The sequence below is a fragment of the Heterodontus francisci genome, chromosome 30 (genome assembly GCF_036365525.1).
Source record: "Heterodontus francisci isolate sHetFra1 chromosome 30, sHetFra1.hap1, whole genome shotgun sequence".
Classification (NCBI taxonomy): Eukaryota; Metazoa; Chordata; class Chondrichthyes; order Heterodontiformes; family Heterodontidae; genus Heterodontus; species Heterodontus francisci.
Genome location: NC_090400.1, coordinates 48,875,248 through 48,896,015, shown reverse-complemented (window position 1 = coordinate 48,896,015; position 20,768 = coordinate 48,875,248). Strand labels below are relative to the sequence as shown.

General features: G+C 39.4%; 1 protein-coding gene across 1 annotated transcript in view; it reads left to right on the top strand.

The window, feature by feature from the left end:
- Positions 1–20,768, top strand: part of LOC137346753 (lissencephaly-1 homolog) — a 119,882-nt gene that overhangs the window by 47,703 nt on the left and 51,411 nt on the right. Inside the window, exons 3-4 of the mRNA XM_068010534.1 lie at positions 17,176–17,260; positions 20,037–20,111. Of these exons, the coding sequence (XP_067866635.1) occupies positions 17,176–17,260; positions 20,037–20,111 (160 nt within the window). The remainder of the gene's footprint in view (positions 1–17,175; positions 17,261–20,036; positions 20,112–20,768) is intronic.

Genomic DNA, 20,768 nt, shown 5'->3' with positions numbered 1-20,768 from the left:
GAGCAAGTCAGGCAGCATCTGTGGAGAGAGAAACAGTTAATGTTTCAGGTCTGTGTCCAAAACTCTGCTGCCATATTATAACCTACATCAAGTCCCACTTGCCCATCACCCCTGTGCTTGCTGACCTGCGTTGAATCACTGTCTATTAATGCCACAATTTGAAATTCTCAACCCTCGAGTTCAAATCCCTCCATGGCCTCGTCCCCCTCTACTCCTCCAAGAACTCTGAATTCCTCCAACTCTGGATTCGTGTGACTCCCCTACTCCCTTCACCCTACCATTGGCAGCTGTGCAATCCCACTTTACCTCTGAAAAATTAATCCCTCATAATTTATTTAGCACTTTGAAATATGGTTGGCAGTTTAACTCCGTCCAAATACTCAGGTAAAAATGACCCTAAAAATGCTTAGAAGAATTCTAAAAGGTTTATGATGCACCTTCCTGTTGTGAAATGCCAAACCCGAAGATATTCTAATCTGATGGGATTTTAGTAAATTGCTATTTGAGTTTTTCATTTAAATGTCAGATTTATAGATTGGATTGTGATCAGTACAGTGACTTCTTTACTGACCTTCATTTTTTTTGTGCACCCAAGCTATGGCAATATCTTGGGTTTGTAAAGCAACCACCAAGCTAGTATGATCTGTATCTTAAGTAACATCATATTGTGCACAAAGACTTTTTTGTTGGATAAGTTGCTCATTTGGTCTCTTGATTCAACTCTTGTGTCTCCTGGGACACTGAGTATCATATAACAGAGAGATGATCTGCAACCAACTTGTAGGCCATATTTCTTTAGCACCAGTCAATAAGGTGTCTGTGGTAGCTGCCCATCCAGCTCAGATTGGAAAATCATCAGGTGGAGGATTCTGGATACATGTCATCTAGAGTGTAATTTACAAGTTCTTTTTCCTAATTAATGGTGGCCAACCACTTCGAGATTTTTTTGAAATGCCTGCAAAGAGTTAACTGCTGTGAAATTGGTAGCTTGCAATTTTAGTAGCCACAAGGCTCAAGTTATTAAAAAAAAACAGGTGCTATTTATCCAGCTACATTCACTCAAGTTGAATGAAGCTATAAAGCTGGCACAAGTCTTCAGAGACATATTAGTGAACAGTTGTCTCAATTTTGTGTTGAATTGTTCTTGGACACATGAATTTAAGCATCCAATTATATTGCTTATTTTGGTACACAAATGCAGCAGAGATTTGTATTTGCAAGCATTGATCATCTAGCTTTGTGTTAACTTGTCATTGTACTTTACTGTTGTAGCTGTGCTTATTGACTCATACTGTTATCCATTTTCAAGAAATGAAGGCTGGACCACGTGATGTGGTTTTTATGAAAAATTGCTGGATATATCAGTCCAATGGCAAAAGGGATATTCATAAAATATATATGCTGAAAATCATTTTAAACGTTTTTTCTATTTTATTCTCAGCATTATACAATTACAGGCATAATTGCATTTTATTTAAATTCAGCTAAAACTGAGATTTTAATACACAACAATTTGGCATATTATCTTTATCTTTTTAATGTTATTCCTACATCTTGAGTCATTCCTATTTATCACAGTTCTATAACATAAAGGAGGTATCAGAATCTACTTTGTCAAGAAAATACCTCCCTTGTTCATCTTCATTCCCTTTGCCTTTACTGGTGTATTATGCATACCTGACAGATGGTGTTATAGTACTTAAGGATGTTCATTTTTAATCCATACATTTAAGGAATTCGATCAAACAAAAAATACCAACTCTGATAAATTGATAACGAGTCAGAACAATACTTTTAAAAATTGAGTTGCACACCTGAATACCTTATATTTCATCAGCATAAGGTAGGATATTGGCTGTTCCTAATTCTAACTATGCATTTTGTCTGAGGTAACTGTCAAATAAAAATTTAAAACTTTTAATATATAATGCATTGACTCCTGTCTTTGCTTTATCCTTCCTTTCTTATGGCACAGAACGAGCAGAGGCTCTTAATTGATTTGAGACCAAGTCCCAGCAAAAAAAAAATCTCATTGCCTCTTCTGCCCCTCTAGCTAAGGCTGCCTATGGTTTGGAATTTTGAAACATGAATGTAAAGTGTAGCCCATTGCTACTCCTTCCAATTTATAATATTTCAATTCTCCCCAATATGTTTATCTCTTAAACTGCCAGCGGCTCCAAGAAATTTGAGCTTCCGTGGGCTAGATATTTAAGTTTTTAGTTCATTCACCATGATGCTGTAACAAACACTAAAATTTAGTGATTGATAAGACTTTGTCGAGAATTTTTAAAACTAGTATTAGCTCTACGCAAGTAACACTAGAAATATATTTTAAACATATTGATCTTCCCACTCCCTATTCAGTATTTTTACTATACTTGTTTTTTTTCTAATCAAATGTGTTGTTGCAGACTTAAAACTGGTTTCATTCTCAATTTTTAGTTTTTAAACATGCCCCCCATTTTGAGGCAGTCCACACATTGTAGAAATTGGTATTTAGAAAACAGGTTCCGGTGTTTTTTTTTAGCCAGTTGAATCCGTAGTTTACCAATTGATGTATAGAAAATGCATTGGGAGGTTGAGGTTGGACAGGAATTTAAATGTTAATCTGTACTAAAATTGTGCAGTATGCCTTGGTACTGTGGCTGCAAAATCTAGGTATCTTGAATTGTTACTAGATGCTCTAATTTTTCCTGTTACCCAGTCTGTTGGAAGTCTTTCCCCATATTAAATCATGCCAAGATTCTTTAGCCAACTAATGTCTTACCTCAATGGGCCAAAAGGCAGCCTGTTGTGCTAATGAAATTGAGTTTTTAGCTTCAGTTACAAGTTAATATATACAGTGGTTGTTACATGGCAACCCAACTAACAAAATTCACTTGCAACTGCAGACAAAATTGGTCTCAATCCATTGCCCACGTCCCTCTCTTACTGTTCTAAAACTAGAATGTTTTACTGTATTTAAAAAAAAAAAAAAAATTCTATTTCTTCAGAAAATAAGATTCATGATGGATTTCTTTACCAATTTGGTCAGTGTAAAAATTCTGTTCTAAGTGCACAGTATAATTGATAACGCAGTGCAGTCGTCTGCATTTTCATGAACAATTTGTCAAGTTCATGGTGCAAACAATGCTATACCATTATCACTTATGTTTCTTGAAATATTTTTTATGACGGGCTTCTATTAATCTGCTTTTTCAGCAATGAGCTTACTTTGTTCATTCTGGCATTCCAGCCTCCCTTCGTATTAAAAGTAGGTTTGAGTGGGGAATGGATCCAGCACTATTGAGTCCTTTCTTTTAGTCCCTAGCCCAAAATTTGTAGAACTGCCTGGAGAAGCCAAAGTGCAAATATTGGTATAGGCTGCATTTGAACTTTGGTCTTCAAGTTAAGACTACTATTGCTGCTACCCTCGGGCTTGCCAAATGTATGGGTTTGGATGGTCGTCTAGATATTATTCAAACAGTGTGAGGGAAAATCAGAAGCTTACTGAAAGTATGTACTACTGTATCTTAAGTTTTTTTTTTAGGGGAGGAGCAAAATATTGTGGAGTGGAGTGCTCATTTTGGATATGTATTGTTACGACAGGTGGGAGGAGTGCACATTTTATTCTAGTTCAATTTCACAGGTCACAACATATATTTAAATTTTACCACTTACTGATATGGTCAATCATCAAACACACTAACCAGGTTTCATTAATAAACAACAAAAATATCAGTTTATTATAAAACTAGTTTTAACCAGTAATAAAGTAAAGCATAAACGCACAGATTGACATTTTAAAGTTCCCATTTTACCTTAGTCCCTCACACACTCACTCTCGTGCGCAAATGTGTACATGCACACGCGCGCGTGCACACACCAGAAAAATAAGAGATTTTTGTTAAGAGCTCTGTTGCAGACAAAAGAAAAAACTTGGGCTGTATACTTGCTCGTTCTTGAATAAAACAGCAGATGAGATATGTTGTGTTCCAAAACTGGCATACAGTCTAGCCTCCGAGTGCACATAAATGGGTCACTGGGATCTTTCAGAACAGTTCTTTTCAGGCGGCGTTGAGAATTAATTTATCAGGCTTTTCTTCAAAGACTGGAAATGAGATGAAGACACTGGACCTCACGGAATTTTAGAAAGGTGCTGGAAAGCTGAGCTGGGTTGTGATCTTCTCTCGTTCCTTGGGAATTCTCTTCTCCTACAGATTTGACTTTTGAAACATTCAATAAGAGTCTGGTCTCTTCCTCTGTGACACTTCCTCAGCAGCAGGTGCTAGCTTTACCTAATTCCAGAAGGTAAACACTGACACTACAACCAAAAGCTTGTGAGTTTGCTGCTCTCTCAGGTGCGTGCTGCTGCTCCCGGGCTTATCCTGTTGAGGGGCGCGTGACTGTCATTTCTCTGCGCACATCTTCCCCAGTTACCAGTGTTTCTGTTCTACTTTTAACTTGGGTCATGTGATAACCAGTAAACGTTACTACCAAACTAGTTCTTTCAGTGACAAAAACAAGAAATGCTGGATTCACTCAGCAGGTCTGGCAGCATCTGTGGAAAGAGAAGCAGAGTTAACGTTTCGGGTCAGTGACCCTTCTTCGGAAGAAGGGTCACTGACCCGAAACGTTAACTCTGCTTCTCTTTCCACAGATGCTGCCAGACCTGCTGAGTGAATCCAGCATTTCTTGTTTTTGTTTCAGATTTCCAGCATCCGCAGTATTTTGCTTTTAGTTCTTTGTGTCCTGTTGATGACCGTCTTGGGAAAAAAAATGGTCCAACATTTCTTCAGTTTGACAATGAATTCCTCATTTTTTTAAACAAAAACAGAAGCACTTTCATGACGGTATGTTAAATCTTAATGCCAGAGATTGATTGTACTGAGGTGTAACATTATATGGGAGGTAAAATGGATGGTGTAGTGTTCTGCCACCTCTGCGTGAGCGTATGGCTGCCAGGTAAAATGGGGTGGTCATTCCAAACAATTTGTAGTGGTCATGAATTTGCACTAAAATAAAGTTTACTATTCAGAACAGTTGAAAGATTCAGGCCAAAACAATGATTGGTGTGAGAAGTTGAAAATTGGTATGCCAGCCCTGCGAGGGTCCTGCCTTGGTTGGATTTGGGAAATGTTATCTCCTATTTATTTGATCATATTTTGCCTAACCTTTATTGGCACTGTCTTCCCTTACATTGGACTATATTTCCCTCTGTTCATGAAATTTCATGGGAAGCATCAGTGGGAATATAAAGTAGACATTTCTGCTTTATAGTTATGCTAACAGCTAATGGACAGAAGTACTCGGTGAGGAAGAAAAAGTCCACAAAGAATAGTAATCCTTTAAAACAAACATTTTTACCATTGGAGCATCACTTTTTTTTAAATGAGATCAAGCACTCTGAACTGAATTTCATGTTAGTTCTGTGCCTGAAGTATTCACAGCTAGTCAGTTCATTAGTATTTTCAACAAACATAATGAACAAAAGGTTGTCTAGTTCTGTGAAATAAACCTGTGTTGTCTGTTGTGAGAAGCGCTGATGTACAGTATTGGATAAAGAAAATATTTTTCGCTTGTGTTCAGTGACTATTCAAAAATATAAGGTTTTTTTTTTCAAATTCGCCTCCTCTTACAGTACTACAAGAAAAGCAGTAGTTTCCCAATTTCATCATCCCAGTGGGAGTTCTGTTATCCGCCACTGAGTAACGGCTGTTGAACAGCTTTGATTGTGAATGTGAAATGCCATAATTAAAAAGCAATTACTGACGTTGCTGTGGTTTTGCAGACAGTTGAAGGTTGGAGCTGGTTGGTAACAAGGATTTGGAGTTGTGCTGTTTTGGGAGATGATGTAATGCCACAAGGAACAACATACTTCCTCTTAGTCACGCTGTATGATGACAATAGCTGCTCTTGTTTTATGAGTCTGCTGAAAGTAGTTGGCCGCCATTTATTAAAGCCATTGCAGACTTTTATTCTGGCAGGCTAAAGGCTAAAATACTATGGAATGTGTGTTTGTGCATAGGGAATGAGGGCTCGTAACAGGCTGAAATTACAATTCAGCAAGAAACCTCCAGTTTTCCTTCTATTTGGACAACTTAGTTCAATGCACCATTATTTTTTTCTCAGAACAGTTAATTACCTTTTGGAGATGTTCATAAAATAGTCTTGCTTTAACTTTAAACTTGTGATTTTAAAATCTCTAACTGGATGTTTTCATATGCTGATGGAGTGCAATGTGAGACAGTGATATGTCTGTAATCACTAATAAGGAGAGGGGTAAAGTTCAACAGGAGATGAGGTATTTTCTCAAGGCCAAAGTAAATTTATGAGTAAGTATGGACTGCCATTATGCAGAAGACAGAGGCCCTCTGGGTGGTAGATACCAGATTTAGGAAAAGGAATGGTCTAAAAGGAAAACAGTTACTAAAACATGGCTCAGGATACTGAGGAACTAGCACAAAATACTGGTATGCAAATAAATTCATAAAATATAAGCTGTCCAATCTTTGTAGATGTGTGTGTCTTGCAGTGAATTTGTATTGTGCCAAATACTACCTAAACTTCAGTAACGGGCTTGCCTCAACTTGTTTGTTTTCAAAATAAAATATAGCTTTTGTCCTCAATTAATTAAACATGCACCAGTTATTTGGACTTGACTGAGATTGAGGAGGGCTAAGAGAATATGTTTCCAGTTATCTTGAGCTAACTACACAATGGGCTGGGATGATGAGCACCCAGTTTATTTTTCAAATCTGCAGGGAACTGTCTGGCCTGTATTACATTGATTCAATGTTAGTTTGCATTGAGAAGCTTTTCTTTGGTACCGTATGGTTTGTACCACTTAATTTATGGCTTGTGTACTTTGGAATAAAGAGCACCAGTTAATTACCTGACTGCATAATTTTCAGATATAAATCTTTGCCCTTCCATTTAATTCAGAAAATGGAAAGAAGTGCCAACTGTTGCACTTGGGATATGTCCTGCAGATAGTATGTTTATCGTGCAATTAACTAATATACTGTACTTGTGCCAGTGTGGCAACGGAGTGTTACACACCAAATTTTTTTGGCATTGTTTCGACTTGAGTTTTTAAGAAATAGCACCAATGTAATTGACCTAAAGTAAAAATGGTGATAGATAATGTTTGAGTTTTGCATTTTCAATGCTGTGAACACAGTTTATCCCAGATGAGTGTTTAGGGATTTTTGATGGTGCTTTCATCTTGCCATCCTCACCACAATCACCATACCCCCCATATCCCTCCCCCCACAAACCCCCAGATGTCAGAATCTTCTGTCATTTTGATATTTGGCTTCCCACTACATCTGGCAAAGTAAATGTGAATTTCAAAATAGAAATACCATCCTTTGCCATTGTATTTACATTTCCAAGCAGTTAAATTGGAAAGTTCTAAATGGAATTCAGGCACGTTTCCTGCAAGATTCAAGATCTTTATCCGATACATCTGCAGACTAGTTTCACAGATCACTGTGGATTTTAAGCTTGACAAAAGAGACCAGCAATTAGTGAAATAAAAACAGCAAATGCTGAAAATATTCAGCAATTTGAGCAGCATCTGTGGAGAGAGAAACAGATTGACCTTTCGTTAGAACGCTTGATGTAGCATTTGGTGATGTAATTGTAATTTTAAGAAAGGAAGGAAAAGTCTTGTGTGTAAACTGATTGGCTATGTCAGGGTTACTGAGACAGTTGCTTTCACTTGAGGCAGATACTGTTTCACAGTTCAGTCAGACTGTCATTTATTGTACTTGTTCCATGGTTTTCTGATTTTTAATTTGAGTTTGATGCAGACTATACACGTGATGTTTTACATGAGTAAAGGTTCCTTTCCTCAACAGCCCAAAGACTTTAAGCAGGAACTTAAGACAAATCATGCAAACATTTTTGTTCTCTTCCCACTCTCCCCAGCACCTCCCCCACCCTACCATCAACAACATAGCCCACAAAGCATGCTCAGCAGCTTGCAAATGTTTCCTCTTGGCATTCATTGCTCTGATACCCATCTATAATTAGATATGGTAGAATGGATGAGTTTAGCCTTAATGTGGTTCTATACAAGCATTATGGTAAATTGCTGCTTTAAGTAACCAATGAAGATTCTTCTGCAGTTCAGCTGACACATTTGTTATCTCTGATGTAAGCTTTTGTGCATCCTCGAGTCTGAAAGGCAGTGTGCTTTAGCAATTACAATGTTAGATGAGTAAGCTCGAAAGTGTTTTCTCCTTTGCAAGATGATGAGCTTTCTCTGTGCTATCCAGTGACTGAGCTAATTATTTTCTGTTAGCAAATCCTTCTATCCATTGAGTTAGATTTTTCCATAGCCCATTCACTCGTGTGTATTGACGTCACTTATTTTGTAAAATATTTGGAATACACATTTGGCAACCTGAAACCATATCCAAATACAGGTTTGAAAATTATTTGGATTGCTGATGAATGCCCAAGCATCTTATAGCCCAACACCATATTGCTCATGGTTTAAAACATGAACTACATTTACTGTTAATTTTGCAATAATGTCTTGGCTTCTGTAGAAAATGCAGAATTTGTTCCTTAAATGTTAAGTCTTTTGAAAATTAGGCTAATTAAATTTTGATGCTATTTTTCCATTTTACTTAAAGCTATCATCTACTTGCTATAATTCTTCCCTAAGTTGGTATTTGAAATATTAAAGGGATATATATCCTTTTTAAAATGTCATTTTTTTCATCCCCTTGTTAAGATCTGCACTGATTAATTGTCAACTTCGTACATGGACAACTTGCTCATAAGCCTCTGCCAGTTCTGCTCTAGATGGCTATTGGGAAGACCATGAGAGCATCTGGATGATGCCTTGTGTTCAGATTTTTCCCTAGTTTTACGGTGTAATCTAATAAATAGTTTGAATTTGATCCATAATGCCAGAAGAGGCAGAATCTCAAAGTATTTTCTTTTTGGTAAATTACCTAATATTCAATTTTTCAATCCCACACTGAGGTCAAGTCTAATGTTTCAGTTTTTGTATCGCCAGGGCAAATAATTTAAGCAACATGGAGAGCATAGTGAAAACGTCCACTCAAATGTTGAAAGAAACTTTGCTGGTAGTGTTTGACTAGCTTTAATTTTTAGGTCTCATGCTGATGTGATTTCCTGGCACTGCTTCTGAATGAAACTCCATTTGTATCCAGTCTTCACAAGTTTAATTTGTTTTGAGCTAGCTTGCAGGGCTGCTGCATCTTGTGAATTCTGATAACATGGCAAAAATCCCATGGTCATTGTTCAGAGATCTGGGAGCATATGCTTTAAGGTGAAGTAGTTGGCCTTATGTATCGCTGTAAGCCTCATCATGCTAGAAATTTGAAGCATGCTCAATGGTTTAAAGTGGTCTTGATTTGCAGCAATAACCTTTCAGGATTAGCTTGAGTTGTAAAGCAAATTTTGATTGTTGCCTGCACCGCATCACTAATGTGTGAAACTCCGACTGTATTTGACCGTAGACCATAGAGAGATACAGCACTGAAACAGGCCCTTCAGCCCACCGAGTCTGTGCCAACCATCAACCACCCATTTATACTAATCCTACATTAATCCCATATTCCCTACCACCTCCCTCAATTCTCCTACCACCTACCTACACTAGGGGCAATTTACAATGGCCAATTTACCTATCAACCTGCAAGTCTTTGGCTGTGGAGTAAGTAAAAGGCTGCCGTATCATCTTATAATACCTGGTGGTTGAAGTTAATTTGGGAATTTGTCAGTTTGGCTCATGATAATTGTGTCTCATGCAGATTACAGATAGATCAGCGTGTAAATTTAAAGATTCGGGTGTTCTGTGTTGCTTTTCCAGCTTTTTTTTTCTAGGTCAATATTTTTCTCCATGTAATTTCATCCTTCTGAAATGGTCATGGGTTTGTACCAAGTGAAATCTCTATGCTGACTTTGGATCAACACTGTAGGGCTGTTAATATGTAAGTGTACATAGAAATAGTCTGTTTCTATTCTCACGCTGTTTTCCCACCCCCCGGGAATCATCAGCATTTAGTATTACAGTGCAGTAGGATTCATTACCAATATTCACATGAAGTTTTCAATGCCTAACAAAACAGAGGTGAGGAGAAAGAATCTCAAAAAAAATCTGGAATGATGCTTCCTGGTCAGCCTTTTGAATAGAATTGACTGAGGTGGGAACAAATACTTATCTGTCTTGCTTACTATTGAATGGTGCCAGAAATACAACAGGAGGGGGTGGGGGAGGGCCAGGGTAGAATTTGACAGACCATGTGGAAAAAGCAGGGGAGTGGGATTGATCAGAGCTCTTTTAAAGAGCTGGCACTGGAACAATGGGCCGAATCGCTTCCTTCTGTGCTGTATGATTCTATGAAAAATAAGGCACAAAGTTCAAAATAACTGCTGAATGTAGCATTTACACTTTTGAAATCAAGATTCTTTAAAAAATATTGAGAGCACATTAAAGTGCAGCAGTGTTGTGGCTTAATTTTTTTTGTTTCCTTACCTTCAAGATGCTGACATTTGCTGCGGGTACATTTTTATGAGCTCATAAATGAACTAGAGTAGGCATAGATCGTGGGAAACTATTCCAGTTTGCCCTAATTCTATTCTTCCCTGACATTTACACAGAAGCACTTTCTAGGAGTGGGGTAACTGGATACTAATGAGTAGTGGGAGCCTTGGCTGGGTTTGACCCCTTCTCTCTCTTTTCTCCCCCCCCCCCCCCCCCCCCCCCCCTCCAAAAACGACCATCTTATAGCTGTGACCAACTAACCAAGAAACACACTTTTATGGCTCAGTGTAGTGTTATCTACTGCACAATCGAGGAAACTTAATACATCTCAACTTTGCATAGAAACAGCAATATTACAACACAGTTGTTTTTTAAAATAAGCATACTGGTACAAATTTGTTCCTTGTTGACAGGTCAAGCAGCTTTCTGCTGCAAATGTTGAGCAGAAATTGCTAATTCACAAAGTTTAACTGAAAGATCTGTGTACATATTTTATAATTTGTGTATTAAGGGAAGGAGAGTGAGCTGTGTCGTTAACCTTGTGTTGGTGTTATAAAAAATCAATTCGTTGTGTGTAAAATACCTGGTGTTATGGTCAGGTTTTTAAAAAAAAGAATTAAGGCATCTACTTTCTTACAATTTTAAACCAGACAACTCATAGGGCATCCAGGCTGCAGGAGTAACAATACCGGATGATAATTGACTTTAATTTACCATCTACTGATTTAATTTTTGAGTTTCAAATACTGAGCACATAGCATTTAATGGGAAGCGACCACACCCTTTGCACCATTTTGTAAAACTAAGCATTGACTTGCTTTGGGTGCCAGTGTTGTAATTGTAAGCACTCTACACGTTAACTGCCTTGGTGATGTGGGATGATGCCACACCCATTGCTGGAGGAAAACTGCAGTGTCCAGTGAAATTCCTAGAAATTGTTAACTGACTACTAATGTGTTCTGCATTAGAAAGCAAAAAGGGAAAAAAAGCAGCATCCTCTGCACTACTGGAGAACCTTAATCTGCAAGCCTTTGAGAGAAGAATTGGGAAATACAGACTGGACAGTTGAATGGCTTAATTTGTTCAGAACTTGAGAGACTTCAAGTATAAATATTTACAGTTGTGGGATCTGGGAACACTTACAAAATGTCTGTCAGAAGAGCAGCAGTTGTTCACTTAAAAAAGGTGGGGGAAAATATCAACTTGTGCAGACTAGGACGTTGTGTTAAGGAGTAATCAGCATCAGAATGTTAGTAGGAGCCAGCATGCTCATTTCCCTTAGGCTAGGGGAGATAAAATTGGCATGGGTTTCTACTCCTGATTACTGTCCAGCAACCCCACATTGAAACTTAAATGTGTGCACCTGTGGTAGACTTAATTAGGCTGTGTTGTGATACTCCTTTTGTAGTTGAGACTCTTGCACGTGGTCATTTGGTTGAGTTACCAGAAGGTGGCCTGGCCCTGTGAAACTATCTTAGCAAGGAATGTTTGCCTTCCAGAGCAGGAATAGAATTGGCCCAAGGCACAGAGGAAGAACCTATAATGTAATCTAACTGGTTGCAGATCCTGTATAAATAGTGTTGGTGACTTGTGAAATTGGTTTCATTTTCTACAAGGTGATGGTATATATTTTGTGCATTAATAAATATAATCTGTGCTGCTTTTGAAATTTTATCCCATTTCTGTTCAGTATGGAATGTCAGAGGTCGCTGCTTTGGTATGAACAATTTTTTTCAACAATCAATATACTATTAAAGTTTGCATGTTTAGAATCTAATTTCACACACTTGTGCCTACAGAAGCAGGATAACAGGGAAATTCCATTTGTAAATGGGGAAAAAGGATTTTCTGGATTCTCAAATTAGCACGATATAACATTGGCTGTTGTATAGTTGCATAGGTAGTACGCTCTCTGCATGGAATTCTGCCACAACTGCACAGCCACCCAAACTGGTAACATAGTGGCAAGCATAAAGCTTCCATCTATGCAGTTTCTCATTGGGGTGTCAATTTTAGATCACTTTCTCCTGAATGAAATAGTTGAAAAGGTTTTGATCCCTCCCTTTTCACCCTCTCTTTCTACCCCCCCCCCCCCCCCCCCCCCAGCCACTGATTTGTTCTTAAACTGCAAATATAGGAATAGATGCTAAATCAGAAGTTTCGTGGGCACTAACAGGTCAGTATTCAAGGTGGTTCTGGCAGTGCCTAAAGGGAGAGTGTCTTGTGGTCCAGCGGTACTTTGATATAGGCTCCCAGGATTTGGGAGCTTTTAACCATGTGAATTTACCAAGAACTATGAAGTGGGTGGTTCAAGGAATACTGGGGCAGATTTTGGGATTGCTGAGAGGAGATTGCTAGGGTCTGATGGGGATTTAAAAGGGAATTCTTGAGATCCATGAGTAGTGGCTATGGGACTAGGAGTACTAGTGTCTGCTACATGATATGGGGGAGGTAGGAGGATTTCTGAGGAGGGCAATCCTGAGATACAACTGGATTTGGGATAGGATTTTGGAGCATTGGTAATTGGGATCTGGTAGTATGGGGGCGGGGGGTTGGTGGTTCATTCTGACTGGGGCCAAAGCAGTCTTTTGTCTCATGCAAATTATCAGGATCCAATTCCCACATATTCTTGCATATCGCTACTTCTCAGCACCTTTTTTCCCCCATAGTCATCAGGTTCCTGTCTTTGTACTTGCCATCAAGCATTTAAGCATAACTTTGCTACATGATAAAATTAATGAACAAAAAATCTTGGGCTGTGAATGCACAGTTTCCTGATTGTAAGGGAGTTGGCAAAATTATTGGCTTTATTATAGAGTACAAGAACAAGGAAGTTATGTATAAAACCCTGGTTCAACATCAACTGGAGTATTGTGTCCAGTTCTGGGCACCATACTTTAGGAAGGATGTGAAGGCATTAGAAAGGGTGGAGGCAGATTCGTAAGAATAGTTCCAGGGATGAGGAACTTCAGTTGTGTGGATGGATTGGAGAAGCTGGGGCTCTTCTTGGAAAAAAGAGGAGATTTGATAGAGGTGTTCAAAATCATGAGGGGTCTGGGCAAAGTAGATGGGGCAAAACTGTTCCCATTGGCAGAAGGATCCAGAACCAGAAGACACCAATTTAAGGAGATTGGCAAAAGAAGCAATGACGACATGAGGAAGAACTCTTTTACACAGCAAGCAGGATCTGGAATGCACTGCCTGAGAGTTGGGTGGAGGCAGATGCAATCGAGGTCTTCAAAAGAGAATTGGATAATTATCTGAAGAGAAAAAGATTGCAAGGGCTCTGGAGAAAAGGCGGGGGAGTGGGACTAGGTGAGTTGCCCTTGCAGAGAGCCAGCACATACGACGGGCCAAATGGCGGCCTCCTATGCTGTAACCATTCTGTTCTATGAAAAATTAATAAGAAATTACCTCAAAGTACAAAGTTAATTTATGCAGTTTCTAAGTTTTATGTTAATTGTTCAAACTCATTGTTTTGAGACTTGCTTATTGAATATATACAACCAAAAGTGGTTGACTTTTTTTTTTAAGTCTCTAGAAATTGTTTCCTTTCCTAACAACACACACAAAAAAAGCGCAAACAGGTCTTCCACTTCCTATCTTGACTATTTGTTCCCATGTATTTTTGTTTTTCTTTGAGGAGTTCCTAATAGAAAACTTAGTTGTAATATAAATTAATCACTTGCCTCATAAAAGCTTTGAGAATTTATATCTCATTTCTTTTAAAGTCTTTTGGAAACAGCACAGAAATCTAATCCTCAAAGGATTAGGAGAAAACGCCTTTCTCCCCTTCCAACTCTTGTTGCACAGATTGCAAGCTAGAAAATTCTGAAAACCACATGCTTAGAATGCCCAATTGTGATTGAAAACACGCAACTGTTGGGAACTCTGAGGCCTTCAAAAAAAGAACTTGAACGAACACATTTAAAGATACAAAATACTATTCAGTGGAAAAAGTAATTTGAATTTTTTTTTAAAGATTGTTTACAACCTAATTTTAAATATTGGAAATTTCTCATGCTGTGAAGAAAATTTTCAGAAAGTATTGAGTGTTTTATGGGGACCTGGCGGCCTGTTTACCCAATCTTGATGCATAAAATCGTAATACTGTGAATACTGGAAATCTGAAATAAAAACCGAAAATGCAGGAAACACTCAGTCAGGCAGCATCTGTGGAAAGAGAAACAGTTAACATTTCAGGTCGATGACCTTTTCATTAGAAATGGAAAAAGTTGTAGATGTAACAGGTTTTAAGGAAGTACAGAGGCAGAGAAAGAGCAGAAAGAAGGCGGCTAGATCTGTGCTATGGTGGAGGGCAGGAGAGATTAAATGATTAAAGGAATGATTGTACAAAGCAAAGAGAGATGGTAATGGGACAAGTAAAGAAACAAACATGGGTTTAGAGAAAGTGTAGACAGCAATAGCACCAACAGCTATTGTCCAAAAAAAAAAATGGAACTGGTTATGATTTGCAGCAGTTCAACTCAATGTTGAATCCAGAAGGCTGTACAGATGAGATGCTGTTCCTGGAACTTCTGTTGAACTTGTTTAGAATGGCGAAGGAGGCCAGTAAGAGGGGTCAGAGTGGGAGTGGGGCAGAGAATTAAAATGGCAGGCAATTAGAAGCTCAGGGTCGTATTTGCTGACTGAACAGTGGTTTTCCGCATAACGATTACCCAATCTGTTCGGTCTCTCCAGTATAGAGGAGACCGCATTATGAGCAGTGACTAAAGTATACTAAATTCAAAGTACAAGTAAATCACTCTTTCACCTGGAAGGAATATTTGGAGCCTTGGATGGTGGGAAGGGGGCAGATAAAAGGACAGGTACTGCAACTCCTGTGCTTACACGGGAAGGTGTTGTAGGTGATTGAAGAGTAGACTAGGGGGTGTCATGGCTTTGTAGTGCTGAAAGGGGAGGGAAGATATGTTTGGTCATGATATTACACTGGAAGTGTCTGGAATGGAGGATGGTCCATTGAATGTGGAGCAATGTTCCCTCATTACCCTTTGCTGTGCGTGACCAGCTTGTTGCACTGTGCGGTCCCTTTAAGATTGCCCTAAGGGAATGCCAGCTTGCCACTGGTATCAGACCCACCGGCCGTCCATGTCTCCGCTATAAAGACGTCTGCAAACGCGACATGAAATCGTGTGACATTGATCACAAGTCGTGGGAGTCAGTTGCCAGCATTCGCCAGAGCTGGCGGGCAGCCATAAAGACAGGGCTAAATTGTGGCGAGTCGAAGAGACTTAGTAGTGGGCAGGAAAAAAGACAGAGGCGCAAGGGGAGAGCCAACTGTGCAACAGCCCCGACAAACAAATTTCTCTGCAGCACCTGTGGAAGAGCCTGTCACTCCATAATTGGCCTTTATAGCCACTCCAGGCGCTGCTTCACAAACCACTGACCACCTCCAGGCGCGTATCCATTGTCTCTCGAGATAAGGAGGCCCAAAAGAGAAAAGAGAAGGGAATGCCACCTGTGCGTGGCCTTTTTGTCCCCTGCGTGGCAAATTTCCAAATTGCTGAGTGGCTGTACAGCTTAATGGGAACATTGATGTGGAGATTGGTGGGGTTGAAATTTAGGTCAAGGGGAACCCAATTATGGTTCTGGGATGGGAAGGGGTGAGAGCAGAAGCAAGAAATGGGACGGACACAGTTCAGGGGAATCCTCTGTTGAGGAAAATCCTAGCTATACCTGCCTTCTGTTCCAGTCTTCTTCATGTCCCCAGCCCCCCACACCTTCCAAACCCGTGACCTCTACCAATTAGAAGGACAAGGGCAGCATATGCATGGGAACACCACCACCTGGAAGTTCTCCTCCAAGTCACACCATCCTGACTTGGAACTATATTGCTGTTCCTTCACTGTTGCTGGGTCAAAATCCTGGAACTCCCTTCCTAACAGCACTGTGGGTGTACCTACCTCACAAGGCAGCTCACCACCTTCTCAAGGGCAATATATGGTGGTCTAGCCACCAACACCCATATCCCATGAATGAATAAAAAAAAACCACCCCCGCATCACTTTTTCCAGCACATTGATGACTGTATCAGTGCCCTTTCCTGCTCTCACCTGAGTTGGAAAATTTAATTAACTTGGCTTCCAATTACCACTCATCCGTCACTTTCATATGGCCCATCTCCAACTCTTTCCTTCCCTTCCTTGACTTCTCATTCTCCATTTTTGGAGGTAGGCTGTCAGCAGTTTCTACTATAAGTCCGTTGACTCCTGCACTTCTGGCCCCCCTTCTGTAAGGACTCTATTCCGTTCTCCCAATATCCCGGCCTCCATTGCGTCTGTGGGACAGTGCCACCTTCCATACCAGTGCTTCCTGTCCTTTTTCCTCGACAGTGGTTGGCAGGGCCATCGATGGTATCCGTCGTGTTTCCTGTGTCACTATTTTTTTAATAATGCTTCTATGTCAATATTTTATAAGGCAGAGGTGTGTGTAAATGTTTTGTGTGTCATGCTGTGTAGATGCAGGCTTCCAGCCATTAGGTGGCTCTGTTGCAATTCCTGTTCCATTTGGCCTCAACAGTTTCTGGGGTTCCAAGAAATATTCTTTCATAGTTATTCACATTTCACTTTTTCCTTTCGACTTGAGTAAACCTCCAAGTAGAAAATGTTTTTCACGCTTTTTAAAAATTAGACTTTATTTTTCAGAAATCGAGCTATAGCTGACTATCTTCGCTCTAATGGATATGAAGAGGCTTATTCAGTTTTTAAGAAGGAAGCAGAATTAGATATGGTAAGTCAAATTGGTTTACTGTCCACAAGTTTGGTCTGGTACAAAAACGTGATTGTGAGTAATTGTTACCCGTCAGCTGAGTGTTGAGGCGTGATAGAATTTCATAACTTAGCATGCATATAGATGAGGCAATTCCATTGTAGCAGATAACTTCAAGTACCATAAAAATGAGCAGTTTGCTTTTAGTAACATTATGTTATTGGGACAACTATAGCTGTAGATATCAAAAGTAAGGCATTGATTTTTAATCTGGAGATTGCATGTACTTTTACCATTATAGTGCATCAAATCTGGCCTGTTGTATTCTTAAAAATATGAAGAGACGATAAATACAAAAAAAATCCATAACTAACTTTATGCCCCCTTCTGTCCTGTCGCAATTCTGGGGGCAAAACTAAACCATTATTTATGCTTCCAGCAGCCTGCTTGGTTGTCCCCGACCCCACTTAAGCTGCCCCAGGATTCGTAGAACCTTAATGTACTGCTCAGTTGTACTCAGCGCCCTCCCCTACACCTACTTCTTTACTGAGGTTGCCTTTTTTTTACTGTCTGTTTTCTGCACCTGTCCCTACCCTTCCCCCACTGCTACTCAAACCTTGGTTCATACCGTCAACGAAGAGGCTTGAGTTCTCCAATTTTCTCCGATATTAAACTTCCACCAGTTCACATCTAATTCAAAACATGTCAAACACAGAGAATCCTGCATACTTTACCATTTGCATCCATTCCAAGTCCTGCGCCCCAGTGAGTTGAGCTCAAAATTTTCATTCTTGCCTTTAAATCTGTGCCTAGGGCTTCACCCCACGTGACCTTGATCTTCAAGTCTTGCATCTCCATATTTCATATACTGTGAAAATACCAAGCATCTGCTATTCATCTGCTTCACCATTGATAGCTGCTTTCATCCTCTCTGCTGTTTTTCTCTGCCTAGCTTATTGTGCCTTTCTTTAAAACCGCTGAAAACTACCTGCAGTCCCTCTTTGAACTCACCACTTTTCCTCTTGTGTTAGCATCCATTTTTATTCCCTGCTTTAATATAAGGCAACAATGAGAACTGCTATAGAAATGCAAGTGTGGATTGGCTGCTGCAAAATTGGCATGCTTTGCCATCACCCAAGAGACTTGAACCTGAATCGCAGACACACTGCTATTTGTACCTGAGTTTCCCCAGATGATCTTTGCAGTGTGACAGCACAGACCAAAGCCAGGCAAGTGAAAAATGAAATTGTCTGAGGCTGTTGTGGGTCAATCTCTATCTGCTGTCTGCTAAACAGCAGTGTAAAAAGCTATACAAACTCCAGTCACCTAAATAGATTCTCAAAGGAGACTACAAGGGAGTTGGGGAATGTTTTAGCTTGCTACATGAAACCTTTTATCGCATCCACAGAGGATTTTCCTTAGCTTACGATCTAGATCACAAACCATCATTCATTGTCCATCTGGAATAAAATTTGTTGAAGGTTATCTAATTAGAGTCCCAAGCTGCATATGATCTCTGCAACTAGGTGGCTGGGTACTTATCCATGTCCTTTGCTGATACTCTGCATACAGGTACAAGGGAAAGAAAGGCCATTTTATATAATGCCACCTTTTCAAAACTCTCATACAGGACTCTTGCACTGAACGCCAAAGAAAAAAATCATCCAGTATATGTTGTGCATACTCACAGGTGCTCAGAACTTTTGCAGCTTTTGAGTTCACCTTAGTACTTGAGGAACATTTACATTTTGAATCACAAAGTTGTTTCTTTTGGACATATTAATATGGCTTTATGGTCAATGTGCAAACTTTTGCTGCGGCTCCAATACCAATGTTGATGTAAACACCATGTACGGAGGATTTAACAAATATCCGCAGGGTTTCCATCCAGATGTGTTCTGTACGTGTTGAGCTTCTGCAGCTGTATTAAACTATTATCCTTTGCCTTGTCTTGTATACTTCAGATCTGCCTGTTCAGTCTGGATGTCTGATGTGTCAGCAGGGGAAAGAACTTTTTTTTTTGTTGAACAAATCATTTGCCTTTCTTTTGCTTTCAAAGTGTTTTACTTTCTAAAGAGAATTGATATGTTGCCTACAATACAGAAATTTGTTTTGTCAATGTGCATGACTGGAATTCTGTAAACAGTAAAAGACTTTAATTGCCACGCTGCCAAACTTGAGCTTTGTTACCTTTAAAGTAGGAAATGTGCAAATTTAACTGTGAAAAGCATCCAAAGATTAGCTGCAGTTTTTGATGTCATAAATATAAAGATCAGATCATCAAACATTTTGCTGTTCCAAGAAGCAAAAATTGTGATTAACAGATTTTAAAAAAAAAAGACATCTTCATTGAAAAGTAGTGAAGTGGTGCATGCTATGTGAGCAATTACAGTAGACACTAAGCGCCAAAGTTGCCACAATTACAGAATTCACAAGCCTTGAGCAAGATGCAAGATTAAAATTCTTTCCTCACCTGAATGGATTTGGGGGGACAGACTACATGAATAGGAAGGGAAAAGAGGGATATGGGCCCCGGAAGTGCAGAAGGTGTTCGTTTAGGCAGGCATCAAGATCGGCGCAGGCTTGGAGGGCCGAATGGCCTGTTCCTGTGCTGTACTGTTCTTTGACTACCAGGGAGGGTGTTGATTCTGGATCAAGGAAACTGGATCTGTTAACTGTTTGAAAAAATGAGTTAAGGGTTATAGGACAAATTGGATTTGTTATCCTTCATTGCTCTTGTTATCTGACTGGAAACTGCAATATAATTTTGTCTGACTGTTTTTAATGTGTTCTCTAGAATGAAGAATTAGACAAAAAATATGCTGGACTGCTGGAGAAAAAATGGACCTCTGTTATAAGACTACAGAAGAAGGTGACTTTCAAATGTAATATGCTAGGTACTTAGAAGAAAGCACCAGCAGGTCCATGTGCATTTGCCTCATGTTCTGCTGGCTTCAACTCCATGAGTGTATCCTTCTTCCCAACTCATGAGAGGCCAAAAAAAAACTCAATGACTATACAAGATTCCAAAGTTCCTCTCCTGACCCTCACAGGCCATGAGGCAAACCCCAGGAGGACCAAAGTTCAGTAGTTTTTCAAAAATGCATTTAACACAACCTTAAGAACTGCCACCTCTGGAATCTGATTCAAAAAGCCCAAGGCCCTCTGAGAAAATCTAAACCATTCCAGAAGACGGTAAATCAAAATTCAGCATTCCTGAAATGGGTATCTAGTAAAATCAGGGTTTGCTTGATGAGATTTTCATTTCCGCATACTTTTTTTTTTTGCCAAGGAATTTCAGCTTTGTTTATGACCTAGAATTCCTTTTTAAAATCAAAGCTCTTGGATTATATGTATGAATCAAGAAATTGTTTCAAGCACTCCTATCTGCTTGCAGTTGTTTTTATTGACTGCAATCGCCTTTATAGTTGTGCAACCTTTACAATCCAGAAACAAAGAAAATGCTTGGCCAAGTTTGGTCAGTTTTATTTGGGAGGATGAACAGTGGAAAGAGAACAACTTAGTTTGC